At 72.3% G+C, this 13,792-nt stretch overlaps 1 protein-coding gene across 1 annotated transcript; it reads left to right on the top strand.

Annotated features, from left to right (window-relative positions):
- The first annotated feature begins 319 nt into the window (after positions 1-319).
- MAPK8IP2 (mitogen-activated protein kinase 8 interacting protein 2) lies at positions 320-12,992 on the top strand. Its single transcript, XM_059815973.1, has 13 exons — positions 320-384; positions 5,445-5,550; positions 6,217-6,459; positions 8,250-8,349; positions 8,822-10,170; positions 10,219-11,002; positions 11,491-11,566; positions 11,690-11,862; positions 11,946-12,055; positions 12,152-12,271; positions 12,362-12,426; positions 12,638-12,736; positions 12,920-12,992. The coding sequence occupies exons 1-13, from the start codon at positions 320-322 to the stop codon at positions 12,990-12,992; spliced, it is 3,363 nt and encodes a 1,120-aa protein (XP_059671956.1).
- Positions 12,993-13,792: the final 800 nt, after the last annotated feature.

The raw sequence follows: 13,792 nt of genomic DNA, 5'->3' as shown, positions 1-13,792 counted from the left end.
CCCCAGCCCTCTCTGCTCCCCTCCACACAGCCCCCCCGCAGAGCCCCCCGCCCCCCCGTTCGGCCATCAGCCCCTTCCTGCTCCCCCCCCCCGCCTATACCACCCCCCATACACCCCGCCCCCCCATAGCCCCCGCCCCCCCCCCATACCACCCCCCGGCAGCCCCCGCCCCGGCTCCTCCCTCGCTATAAGGCCCCCCCCCCCGGCGGCCCCATCCCCCGCCGCCCCCCCCGCCGTAGCGCGGCTCCCCGCCCCCGCGCCCCGCCGGCCGCGCCCCCCGCGCAGCTCCGCAGTCCGGCGCAGCCCCGGCCGGGAGAAGATGGCGGATCGCGCCGAGATGTTCTCGCTCTCCACCTTCCACTCGCTCTCCCCGCCGGGCTGCAGGTGAGCCCGGCCCGGGCTCGGGGGGGGGCCGGGACCCGGGGGGGGGGGGGGGGGCCGGGGCCGCCCTCCCCGCCGCACCGCCCTCGCAGCGGCGGGGGGTGGCGGGGCGCGGGGGGTGGGACGGGGCCCGGCGGGGGAGGCTTCGGCGTGGCGGGCCCGGGCCCCCCGCCCTTCACCTTGGGATGCCGGGCCGGGCCGCCGCCGCTCGGGCTGCCCGGGCCCGCGGCGGGCCCGTCCCGGGATTAACGACGCGGCAGCCGCCGGCCGCATCCCGCCCCCCCCCCCCGCCCCCCGCTGCCGCTCCCGCCCGGGCGGGCGGTGTTGGGGGTCGGGGGGTCCCCCCTGCCTGCCCCCCCCCCCCGCCCCGTTCGCGGAGGGGCAGAGCCCCCCCCGGGCTCAGGCCCACCCCCACCCCCCCCGGCCCGGCTGTGCCCGGGGCCGCCGCATCCCGCCGCTGCGGGGGGGAGCCGCCGCCGCCGCCTCTTTGTCTCTCCCGCCGCGCCGCAGCGGCCCCGGCGGCGGCCGGGGATGGCCGGTGCCGGCACCGGGAACGGAACGGGCCCGCCGCGGGAGAAGGGGTCGCTTGGCCCGCGGGGGCTCAGCAGCCGCCCCGGCCCCCCCCCGAGCCGCCCCCGCCGGGGCTCGGCGCGCCCGAGGTCAACGGCGGCCGACAGCCCCCCCCCCCCGCCCCGTCCGCCTGTCCCCCCCCCGGGCCGGCGGCGCCCGTGGCGGGTCACCTTACCGCCGTCCCACCGCGCCTGGGCCTGGCCAGCGGGCGGGCCGGTCCCCGTGGAGCGGGGGGGGGGGGGCGCGGCGGGGCCCTCGGCCCCCTCCCCGCACCCGGCCTGACCTTGGCAGGACCCCCTGCGGGTGGGGGTCCCCGGGGGGCATCACCCGGGGGGTGCGGAGCGAGGGAGGCTGGTGGGGATGCGGGACGTGCCCTCGGTTGGCTCTGGCCTGTGCTGGGTTCGGGGCTGTCCCCCCCCTCCCTGCCCCCCGGGGCTGTCCCCCCCCTCCCTGCCCCCCGGGGCTGTCCCCTCCCTGCCCCCGGGGCTGTCCCCTCCCTGCCCCGGCCGCGCTGCGGAGCGGGACCCCCAGGCGTCCCCGCTTGCGGCAGTGCGGAGAGGGGGGGACACGGCCTCTGCCGTGGCTGCTCGGCTCCTTCCTGCCCCCTCGCCCGGGATGGGGGCCCCGGGCGGATTCTCCGGGGGTCTCGGCTGTGTCCTCCTGGCAACGCTCCCCATCCTGCCCCCAGCCCCGCCGTGTGGGGTCAGAGCTGGCCCCGGCAGCTCCCTGCCCCCTCGCTGCAGCCGAGGCCTGGGCCAGGGATGTGTCCAGCCCGGGCCGTGAGGGGCAGGAGAGGCCGGAGCCCCCCCAGCACAACCCAGACCCGCTCCTCTCCCCCCAGGGCGCTCAGTCCCCCTGGGACTGAACTTGCTGTTCCTCCGTGTCCCCCCCTGCCTTGTGCTCCGCGAGGGAGGGACGGCGGCAGCCTGGCCCCTGCGTTGGCCACATCCGCTCTCCTCCAGCTGCGGACCATCCCTCTCCCCGCCGGCTCCCATGGGAGTACCCGGTCTCCGAGGTCCCCGACGGTGGCTCTGAGCCCTGGGCAGTGCTGTGGGCGGCACGAAGCCCTTCTGCGGGTGCCAAAGGGCTGGAGCCGTGACCGTGACCCCCAGCCAGTGCCGCTCCCCACTGGGAGGAGGAGGTGGTGGCAGCCTGGGGAGCAGGCGCTGCACCCCTGCACCAGCCCGGAGAACCGGCTCAAATCCCTGGGGATGCTGTGGCGGTGAGCGCACCCAGGTCTCGGAGCACCCGCGAGTCCCTGGGGCCTGGCGGGGCCTGGGGAGGTGAGGGAGGGTGAGGCCCCGGCTGTTGCCAACACCAGGGGTGCAGACCCAGCATGCCCCGGCCCGGTGGCCCGGGTGCCAGGTTCGGCCTGTGCCGGTTCAGCCGGGCACTGCAAGGGCTGAATCCGGATTGTGCCCTTTCCAAGGAGGCCCCTGGGGAGGCCGTGCCCAGTCTGGCGCTCGGCAGGATGGTGGGGTGGGCTCCCCTGATGGGAGGGGAAGGAGAAGCCGGTAAAGGTGATGCGGCGGGAAGGAATCGGTGTGGAAAGGCCGTGGTGCACACGCGGTAGGGCCTCGGCAGGGCTCTTGTGGGACAGCTCTTGCACCCGAGCCTGGGGACCCAGCCCCGGTGGGGTGGCTGCAGGTCGGGCAATGGGAGCCACGGGTGCCGGTCACGGGCTTGGGGTGGGGGACACCGGCAGGCGTGGCGGGGGGGGTGTCTGCTGTCCTGGTCCCTGGCCCGTCCCCATGGGAGAAGCCGTTGCAGGAGAACCGCTGCCAGGGCGAACTGTCCAGGGAGCTGGTCTGGAAATAATGAGGAAACTCAATCTTCCCGTGGCCCTGCTGGGTTGTCACTCCCTCCTCGAGAAGCCCGGCCCCGGCAGCTCCCGTGCAAACACCGGGCTGCGTGCCGTGCTGGTGTGCGTGCCCCGCTCCCCGTCCCTACACGGCCCCGCTCCCTGCACCCCAGGGGTGGGTGATGTTGGGGCCTCCTTTGGGGTCCGGCTCCCGGCCCTCACCCTGTGCTGCCCCAGCCCGGCCAGCTCAGGATGTGCCAAAGCCGGGGTGGCAAGGCCGGCCCGGGGCGTGCGGTGGGGGGCCGGGTCCCTGCACACCCCGCAGTTGGGTGTCCTGCTGCCTCCCTGCCCTTCCCAACGCCCCTCTCCATGCGTGGGGCTGAGGCGAGCTCCCTCCTCCCCGAACCACTGCCTCGGCTCTGCTTCAGCTCCGGACCCTCGCTCGGGTGCTCCCTACCCGCACCTCCGCCCGGCCGGCAGCGGTGTCCTACACAGCCATCACAGGGATGGATGCCATCCTGCCTGCCTGCTGCCGTCCCGCTGCTCGTCGCCGGCGCATCCGAGGGGCCCGTTGCCGTGTCCCCACGCCTGCAGCGATGGTGCCGCCTCTTCGGCTGCAGCCGGGCTGCGGCTGGGGTCCCCCGGGGAGGCTGTGGGGCTGGGCCGACTCTCGCTGGTGGCCCCATCCCACCGTGCCCGCCCCAGCTCAGGAGCGCTGTGACCTAGAAACTTCAGCCGTGGTTTGTCGCGACGGTCCGCCCCTTGCTGAGGGGGGACGGCTGCGGGTGGGCAGGAGCCCTGTGTGGGGCGGGACCCCCAACCCTGCTTGTGCAGGGCAGCCGTGCTGCGCCGTGCCATGCTGGCCCGGTGTGTGTGCATCCCCTCTGCCAGGACGAGGGCTGGTGGAGGAGTTGTTCCCCCGGGTGAGGAGGGTCCGAGGTGCAGGAGCAGGCAGGTCTCCATCCCAGGAGCGCTCATGGCTGTGCTCTCCCTGCCCTCCTGCCTGCCCTGGGTGGCCGAGGGACCCCCGAGGCCCCCGCTCGCCCCCGGGAGCGCAGGCGGGTCCCAGCAGCGTGTCTGGCAGCAGGAGGGTTCTGCGCCCCGCTGCCTGCGGGAGAGCCGCCGCCGCCGTCCCCTGGGGCTGGCGAGATGGGCTCTGCTCCCCACCACCCTCGGGGCTCTGCTCCCGCTGCCTCCGGGGCTCCCCCAGCCCTGGCTGGGGTCCGGCCCGGCCCCGTGCCCCGCTGCAGGCTGAGGCCGCGTTCCCACCGCCGCTCTGATGCTTTTGCCATAAATCTGCGAATGTTTGGTGCTGTCTCCATGCCTACTTCTGGGAATTAGGTGATTAGGGGAAATCTTTCTCCCTGCGAAGTGGGAGTAAGCGCCCGGCCTCTGCGCTGGGGCGAGGGGCTGGAGAAGGGGAGTTCAGAGCGAAAGCAGGGGGCAGAGGGAGGGGGGCAGCCCGGGAGGCTGTGGGGCTGTGACCACCCCTCCATGTGTGGGTCAGAGCCCCGGGACTGAGCCCCGTGAGACCCAGACCCATTCCCGTGGGAGGATCCCCACGTGCCCCGGCCCCCATCCGGGTGCTGCCGTGCTCCCTCGGGGTGTGGGGGGCCCTGGGTGTCCCCAGACCCCGGCGGGCAGGGGTGGGCAGAGGGTCCCCGCTGGCGCCCGGGCGATGCCGCACCTCCCACCTTACAGAGCTGCCAGAAACGTTTGATTTCCGTTTTCTGACACCAAATCCTGCCAAGAGTTGTCATTTTTTTTTTTTTTCCTTTCCCTGCAGAAACCGCTGGTTTCCATGACACCCCCGTTCCTGACGGAACGGCTCGGCTTGGTTTCTCTGACCGCCCTTACCTCAGCCTTACCTCGGGCAGGGGCAGCCCCAGCCCTGCCCGTGGGGCAGGCGGGAAGGCAGCGCCGGCGAGGCCGGGGTGTCAGGGCGTCGATCCCCCCTTGCTGCCCCCCGTCCCTGCCTGCGCGGGCAGCACCTGCACCCGGGCAGCGCTGCGGGATGGCGCGTGGCTCTGCTGCTGGTTAAACCAAAACTAAACCCCCAAGGCCCAAAGCAGCCCTGCGGTGCAGGTCACCCCGAAGCCGGTGGCGGCAGCGACTGTCCCCTCCCTGCCTCGGCTCCGGCACATGCCTTGGGTTTGTCTCACGGGATTTTGCTGGGCAGGGAATTTGGGAGACGTCTTGGGCTTACCGCGGCCGCCTCAGCACCTCTGCCCAGCCGGGGGCTGACCCGCAGCTGCGTGGCCCTGAGCCGCACTGGGCTCTCACCGCCCCGGCACGAGGCCGGTGGTGAATCCAGGCAGTTTGCGGCGAGCCTGGCAGGAGGGAGCGTGGCCATCGGCCTCCCCGTCGCCTCCGGCCTCGCCTGGCTCCCGCTGCTGTGGCTCAGGGTCTCTGGCCCTGCGCTGCCTGGCCGGAGCATGCCGTGCCGGCTCTGCCGGTGCTCCCGTGCCAGTGCCCTGGGGTGACGGTGTTACGCCAGCGTGTCCCTGCGGCGCTGCCCAGCTGGTGCTCCCATGTGGGCACCCTGGGGTGATGGCGGTACAATGCCAGCGCATGCCTGCAGTGCCGCTCGGCTCTCCGGGCCCTCGTGGTGCCGTGGGGGGAGCGGGAGGCATTTCCCTGGGGTTTGTCAGTGTGTCATCCCCAGCCTGACATCCCCGGCCCCTCTCCTCAGGCCCCCCCAGGACATCAGCCTGGAGGAGTTTGACGACGAGGACCTGTCAGAGATCACGGACGACTGCGGCATCGGATTGAACTACGACTCGGACCACTATGAGAAGGTGCAGGAGCTGAGCGTGCCGAGTCCCCCCGGGGGACACGGCGGCTGCACGCGGAGCTGTGGCGGGGACTGGGCAGGGGCATCAGCCCAGCAAAGCCCCTCCTGGAGCGGAGGGTGCAGGGGCCCTTGTGCCCGGGTGCCAAGGGGATCTACCGCAGGGTGCAGGCAGGGTTCGCAGCCCAGGTTCGGAACCCCCCGACACGGCTGGGCACCCCGGGGCCTCCCACCGCCTCTGTCCAAGCCCTGTGGGGTGGCCATGGGGAACACGCGTGGCTGAGCAGCCAGCCCTGTGCCGGCCCCGCCGGCTGGGCGCCTGCCTGCCGCTGCGCTCCCGTGGCTCCCGCTTACTCAGCTCTTCCCCAGCACTGCCCAGCACCAGGGAGACGGTGCTGGAGAAACAGGCAGGGGCCAGGCAGGCGTGCAGGTGGGATGAGGCGCTGGGTGTTGGGGCCAGGACAGGCAGGGAGCCGGCAGAGCTGGGGGGATCCCTGGTCCCTGCCACAGGGCATTTTCCTCTGGGAGACCCCCGTCCCATTGGGGAAGGAGCGGAAGGGAGCAGGGGTGCTGGGGAGGATTGCGCTGTGGCGGCTGTGCCGGTGCGGGGAATGGGGCTGTGGCCATGGTGAGCGTGAACACCGTGGCCACTAACCCGGTGCCGCATCCCCAGGACTGCCTGGTGCTGGAGCGCGGCGAGCAGCCGCACCCCGTCTGCACCTTCCAGGACGACTTCCAGGAGTTCGAGATGATCGACGACAACGAGGAGGAGGAGGAGGAAGAAGAGGAGGAGGAGGAGGGCAATGAGTTGGAAGCTCCACCGTCCCCTTCAGCCTCACCCATCCCCTCACCTGCCCTGGAGGAGACGCAGAAGCACCGGCCCACCACCCTCAACCTGACGGCCCCCGGCACCCAGGTGAGGGAGGGTTCTCCCCCATGCCCCGGGGTCTCTGCCCCCTGCACCTCAGGGCTGGCGGAGGAGCGGAGCCTCTGTGGGGTGCGGTGTGGTAAGGGGCTCCGCAGAGGTGGGCTCTGCCCGGGGCGGTGGGCACCGGGAGCGCTGGGAGGGCAGAGAAGGGCAGAGACGGCGCTGGCTCCAAAGATGGTGCTGAGCTGGGGACGCGGGGCACAGGTCTGCGCAGCGCCCAGCGGGGCCCCTGCACGCTCCCTGCCAGTCGCTGGCTCAGGGGCCCGGGGGGCCCCGTCCCCTCGTGCAGGGCTGTGGGGTGAGCGCCGGGTCCAGGATGTCTCGGCGTGGCAGAGGGCTGCGAGGTGCTGTGGGCGGTTGCTGGTGGCGGCACAGCGGCTGTCGCGTGCCGGCCCCGTGCGTCGCATGCGTGCCCAGGTGTGCATGAACGGGCGTGTGTGCAGGGGTGCTTGGGCACGCCGCGTCCCTCCTTTTCCATCCCCAGAGCTGGGCTCAGGGGCTCCCCCGGGGCAGGCGGGGCGGGGGGGTCCCCGCAGGCATGGTGCTGCGGGGGTGTCCCCGTGTCCCCAAGCGCGTGCGTGTGCTGTGCTGGCCCTGAGCTACTGCGCCGCCGCAGTGTGTGGGAAGACGCGTGCGGTGCTGCCTGCATCCGGCTGCGTTGCCATGGTGCCGGGGGGGCTCTCGGGATTCTCGGCCCCTCTCCTGGGAGGGCACTGAACGCCACTGGGGCTGGGGATCGGCGCAGGAGGGTGACAAAGCCCCAGGGCTCTCCCCCAGAGCCCACCGGCCCCAGCGCGCTGCACCCCAGCGGGATGCGCTGGCAAAGGCGGATGCCACCGGCCGCCCTGGTCCATCGTCCTTCAGGGTGTGAGCGGAGTCCCTGGTGGTGGCCGGATCCGGCCCCTGTCAGCGTGTCCAGGGTGCAAATCCCGGTAATCCCTGCTCCACCCTGTTTGCACTGGCTCGGGGAGGAGGCAAGACCCTGGTCCTGGGGTGCCAACCCCCCCCAGCACCCATCCCAGGGGCTGCGGCACAGCCCGTGTGACGCCCGACCCTCCTTGCTGTACCGGGCGCCCACCACCCTCCCCACTGCCACCCTCCCCACCGCCACGTTCGTGCGTGCCTCACGGCACGTGGCACCGGCCCCGCTCGCTAATCTCCCGCTCGGCGGGATTATCGCTGCCTGCGCTTCCCGCCGGGACTAATCCACAGCTGCCACCGCGCCGGACTGGGCAGCCGCAGCCCTGCCGGCTCCTGCCCGCACCGCGGGGCTGGCAGCAATTTGGGGGAGGCAGCAGGGTCCCGCTCGCTGGGGTCGCGCTCCGCTCTCGGGGGGACGGGGCACAGCAGGGCCTCATGCTGGGTGTCCCGTGGGGTCAGCACCGGTGACGGCGTGTCCCCCATGGGGTGTTGTCTCTGGGGCGGTGTGGGACGGGCAGCGTGGCGTCCCTCGGTCCCGCTCTGCGGCAGGCGCTGCCCAGGCGTGCGTCTGGCTGGGCAGGGGAGCTGGGGACGTTGCGGCCCTAATCTGGATAAGCCCCTGGGCACGTGGCCCCGGCGCTGCCAAGCTGGCGGGGAGCACCGAGCCGTGCTGAGGGGCATCCCCCGGCCGCATTTGATGCCCCCATGCCCCTGTGCAGCCCCCGCCGGGTGCCCTGGCTCCCTCCCCCTTGCCAGGTCCCCAAACGCCCCTTGGGTCCTGTTCCTTGGCTCGGCCGCCCCACGTCCCCTCTCCGGGGCTCGCCCACCCACCCACCCCGGCTCTGCTCTTCCCCCAGGACTCCCTGAACAACAACGGCAGCTTCCCACCGCCCGCTCACCACACCACCTGGCAGGACGCCCTTCTCCACTCCTCCTCCTCCTCTTCCTCACACACTGGTGAGCGCAGGATGGGGATGGGGTCCCAGTCTGGAGTGGGGCTGTGGGGCAGGGGCTGGCACTGGGGTGGGCTCCAAGCGGGGGTCCCGCAGCCGTCCCCCTTTGGTTAAAGCCTGGCGGGAGCTTTCGCCCCGGTGTGGGGGGAGATGGCACGGGGAGGCAGAGGGCTGACGCGGGGCTCTGCCTTCCCTTGCAGGACACTCGTCTCCCCATGCCTGCATCCAAGATGGACCCTGCCTGGAGAGCCCGAAGGGGCCGAGCCCTGGGGGGGCCGGGCAGGTCCCCCCCTCGCTGCAGCCCTCCCCCTTTGACTCGCAAGGCAACAGCCACGAGTCCCTGGCACATGGTAACCCATCGCCCCCGAGAGCTGGGGAAGATTATAACATGAATATCATCTCCTCTGCACTCCGAGCACCGCACTCCCCATCGCGCCTCCGCCAGCCACCCCCTAAACCGTCTCTCTCTCCAACAGGGCCTGTGGCTCCTCCCGGCCCCCCCGCCGGCCCCGACGCAGGCTCACCACCCCAGGCCCCCACGGCCGCCGACGGCTGCCGCGCCCCGCCAAAGCACGAAGCGGCTGGCGGCCGGGAGAGGCCGGCGCCCGGCGAAGGGCGTGACCTGGGGGCCAGGAGCCCGGGGTCCCCCACGGCCCCCCGTGAGCAGCCCGGCTCCCCGCGGCCCCAGGAGGAGCTGGTGGCCGGGGCCGTTGCCGAGCGGCGTGACGGGCAGGGCGCCCGGCTGACGGGTGCCTACATGTGCCCCGCGGGGCCAGCGGAGCCGCTCAGCTCCGACGGAGAGGGCCCCCAGCCCAGCCGGGCAGCCAGCGTGCGCGGGCACCCCTCGGGCTCCTCGGAGACCACCTCGCCCTCCTCGGACCCCGGCATCGAGGCTGACCTCACCAGCAGGACCGCCAAGCCCTTCCTGCCCGGTGGCCGGCACGGCGAAGACCTCAGCTCGCCCGGCTCTGACTCAGACGTGGAGGGGGAGATCGAGGCGGCCTTTGCCGGTGGGCGCCTGGTCAGCAACATGATCTCCTCCATCTCGGAGACGGAGCTGGACCTGAGCAGCGACAGCAGCAGCGGCAGGTCCTCCCACCTCACCAACTCCATCGAGGAGGCCAGCTCGCCCACCTCGGAGGCTGAGCTGGAGACAGAGCTGGAGGCCCCCGGCCTGATGGGCATCAAGGACTCCCTGCTGCTGGACAAGGGCAAGGAGGAGGAGGAGGAGACCCTGGAGAGGGAGCTCCCAGAGCATGGCATGGTGAGGCGGGAGAGCCTGGCGGAGCTGAAGATGGAGGACTACTACGACAGCCTGAACCCGGCAGACTCCTCTGCGCCCGTGGGCCAGACGGACGTCTCCACCTCCAGCCCCCTGGACCTGAAGATCGACCCAGACCACAGCCTGGAGAGTATCCGGCGCTCCTTCTACCTGCCTGTGGGGCCCAAGCTGATGCCTGAGGCGGATGAGGAGGACAACAGTGAGTACGACTCCGACTCGGAGTCGGAGCCCGACCTGAGCGAGGACTCAGACTCACCCTGGCTGCTCAGCAACCTCGTCAACAAGATGATTTCGGAGGGCTCCTACCCCATCAAGTGCCCGGACGAGTGCTTCCAGCAGACCCACTCGCTCTGCGACACCATCTCCCCGGCCTCCGACCTGGAGCCTGAGATCCTGAGTGAGGCACTGGATGGGGAACCCGGCTCGCAGGATTCCCCGGTGGGCGCGGGGGAGCCGGCCACCCTGCCCCGCTGCCAGCGCGCCATCGAGCTGGTGGACATGGAGACGCTGCGCAGCTCCCTCCAGCGCGCCGAGGACGAGCAGGCCCTGGGTGCCGGGACGGAGCCGGTGCCGGAGCTGCCTGCCGATGAGCCAGGCCCCTTCCTCTTCCTGAGCAACCCCACCAACGACACCATTGCGCCCGTCTTCCCAGGGCGCCCTGTCGCCCTCGACAGGCTGGGCGCCTCCGAGGTCCTGGCTACCTTCGGCTGCCGCCCCGGGCCACCCCACAGCCCCCTGCGCACCTCCCCCGGGACGGAGGCTGCCGCCGGGGAGCACCGCACCACCGTGGCACCACCCGCCACTGGCCCGGAGGACTGGGCCGTCGACAGGGACCTGGACTCGGGCGTCCTGGAGGCCGACGACATGATTGACGACGTCCGGTTAGTGCCCCAGGGGCAGGGCCCCGACGCCAGCCCACCCGCCCTGGACGTCTCCACCGCCAAGACCAACCGTGGCTTCACCATGGCCTACTCCGCGGATGAGGACGAGGCACCCTACCTGAAGGGCTCCTCCTTCCCTGAGGACCCGCTGCGGGGAAGCTTCGGGGGGGAGCTGCTGCCTGCCCCCGGGGCGCTGGAGCCGCGGGCGCTGGACGAGTCCCTGGTCTACGACTCGGTGAAGTACACGCTGGTGGTGGACGAGCACACGCAGCTGGAGCTGGTGAGCCTGCGGCGCTGCACCTCGGTGCTGAGCGATGACAGCGACCTGCTCCGCGCCTGCGACCGCTGCGACCTGGAGGACGAGGCAGCCTTCGGGGACGGGCTGGTGGCCCCCGACGCCCACAGCTCCTCCGAGGACTCGTCCCCCGAGGCCGACCTGCAGTTCTCCAAGAAGTTCCTCAACGTCTTCGTCAACAGCACCTCCCGCTCCTCCAGTAAGTGACCCGCGCTGTGCCGTGCCGTGCTGTGCCATGCTGTCCCGGGCTGCTCTGCGTGCTGTTGGCGGGCTGGCTGCCCTCCACGGTCCTGCCTCAGCCATCCTGGCCACGGCATCATCCCTGTGTGGCACGGCACGGGAGGTGGGACAGGGGCATGGTGGCTGCAGGGGGCGTGGGGCCGGACCCGAAGGCCGTTGGCTCTCCCTTTCGGGGCCGTGAGGTTTTGCTGGGCGGCCGATCCCCAACGCGCCTTCGCACCAGCACCCCTGTGGGGTCCTCGGCCCCGGGCTGCTGGGCTGGGGGTGCAGGGCCAGGGGCTCAGGTGGGACCCCCCGAGGAGCGCCCTGAGCCCATGGGTGATGGCTGTCTGCTCCCCTCGCCCCGAGGGTCCCGCAGCCCCCCGGGGTGGGCAGAGGTGGGGCGTGACCCCTGTGCAGTGGGGTGGGAGCTGCCCCCTGGCCCCACAGCAGCCTCCTTCTCTGCAGGCACAGAGTCCTTCGGGCTGTTCTCCTGCATGGTGAACGGGGAGGAGCGGGAGCAAACCCACCGGGCCGTCTTCAGGTGAGCAGCAAGCCCGGCTGCGCGGTGCCGGCCACGGGCACCTTGGGGGGATCTCGCAAGACCCCCTCTCCCGCGGCTCTGCCCCTCCCTGCCTGCGTCCTCCTTCCGGCCGTCCCCCCCCAGGTTCATCCCCCGCCACGAGGATGAGCTGGAGCTGGACGTGGACGACCCCATCCTGGTGGAGCTGGAGGAGGATGACTACTGGTACCGGGGCTACAACATGCGGACGGGGGAGAGGGGTATCTTCCCCGCCTTCTACGCCCACGAGGTCGTTGGCCAAACCAGGGATGCCATCGGTAGGAGCCTGCGGGGGCCCCGGGGCCGTGGGGGGGTGGCGGGGGGCTCGGGGCACCATCTCCTCGCCCCTCTCCCCGCGCAGGCCTGAAGAGGAACCCGTGCTGGGTGGAGCGGTTCAACGTGCAGTTCCTGGGCTCGGTGGAGGTGCCGTACCACCAAGGCAACGGCATCCTCTGCGCCGCCATGCAGAAGGTGAGCCCGAGGCGGGGGGGTGGAGTGGCGGCAGGGCCCCCTCCTCCCCGTACCGGCATGAGCCCCCCCCCTCACATGCCCACCCCGCACCCCCAGATTGCCACCACCAGGAAGCTGACGGTGCACCTGCGCCCGCCGGCCAGCTGCGACCTGGAGATCACGCTGCAGGGCATCAAGCTCATCCTGACCGTCACCGAGTACAGCCGGGACGAGGAGGTGAGGGGTGCGAGCGGGCGGGGGCCGGGCGCCTGCCCTGCCGCGAGCCGGGCGCCCACACCTCGGCCGGCTCTTCTCTTCCAGTTTGAGCGCTGCAGCCACTTCTTCCAGATGAAGAACATCTCCTTCTGCGGGTGCCACCCCCGGAACAGCTGGTGAGACCCCCTCCTCCCGCGGCCCCCCTCCATCCCACGCTCCTGCGGTGCCGCACCAGGTCCACCTGCTTGGTCCCCGTCCCGTCCCGGCTGCCCCAGCCCCAGGGCCCCGGCGGGCATCCCCTCCACAGAGCCCCCCGCGGCTGCCGGGCCGCCCCACGGGGCAGGAGTGGGGTGTGCGTCCCCCCCTCACCCTGCCCTCCCTCTGCAGCTACTTTGGGTTCATCACCAAGCACCCGGTGCTGAGCCGCTTCGCCTGCCACGTCTTCGTCTCCCAGGAATCCATGCGGCACGTCGCCGAGTGCGTCGGGTAAGATGGGGATGGGGACAGGGGCGGCCGCGCCGGAGCACGGGGGGACGGAGGGGGTATAGGGGTTGGGGTGCTGGGGGCAGGGGGGGTGGCTGTGCCAGGGCTGGGGGTGCGGGGGGTTGCCGTGCCGGGGTCCGGGCCCCAGCCCAGCCCTGAGCCGTCCCGTTGTGCCCTTCCTTGCAGACGAGCGTTTCAGGAATATTACCAGGAGCACCTGGAGTACGCTTGCCCCACAGAGGACATTTACCTGGAGTAAGGGGGCAGTCACTGTGCCCTCCTGCTTCTGCACCCCCCCTCCAGCCCCACAGATGGCCAGAGACTCTGTCTGACCCCACAACCAGCTGGCTTGGCCCCCCCCTGCACATGCTCCAGCCCACGCCCCATGGACTCCCCGCACATCCTCACTGCTTCTCGGGGGGGGGCCGGGGGCCAGGCCGCAGCCACGCACCACGGGTGGGTATCCGGGGTGCGCCCAGCACCACCCCAGCCCTGGGGACCCCGGCCACAGGGGTGACGCAGCTGAGTCGCGGGGCTGGGGGCGAAGCTGCCCCCCTGCATGAGCAAAGCCAGCCCGGGGGACCCAGCACCCACGGCACCAGCCGTGGCCCCGGCCGGGGAGGGAGATGCCGGGGGGGTGTGAATGGGGTCAGGAGAGGGTGTGTGTGGGAAATTCTTTGGGGGCAGCAGTGCAGCAAGGGGGGGGCACAAGGGGCTGAATGGGGCCGGGAGGAGGCTGTGGGGGGCTGATGGGGGCAGGGGGAGGAGGGGGGTGCTGGGGTGAGCATCTCCAGCCACGCAGCCCCCGCGTCCATGCTGTCCCCCTGCACAGTGGCAGCACCACCCTCCCAGCCCCCCCCGGGGGGGCTCTCCCCGCCAGCTGCAGGCCCCCAGGAACAGCCCTGCACCCCCATGCAGCCGCCTTGGCCCCGTCCCCTCCACGGCCCCAGCGCTGCAGCCACCCGGGGAGCGCAGCACAGCCCCTCCTGCCCCCGGCCCCCTCGCCTCCATCCGTGTCCCCCACCACCGCTCTGCCCTACCGTCCTGCCCCGGGGGGCC

This window comes from Gavia stellata, chromosome 4 (genome assembly GCF_030936135.1).
Source record: "Gavia stellata isolate bGavSte3 chromosome 4, bGavSte3.hap2, whole genome shotgun sequence".
NCBI lineage: Eukaryota > Metazoa > Chordata > Aves > Gaviiformes > Gaviidae > Gavia > Gavia stellata.
This window is presented reverse-complemented; position numbering and strand designations above follow the sequence as displayed.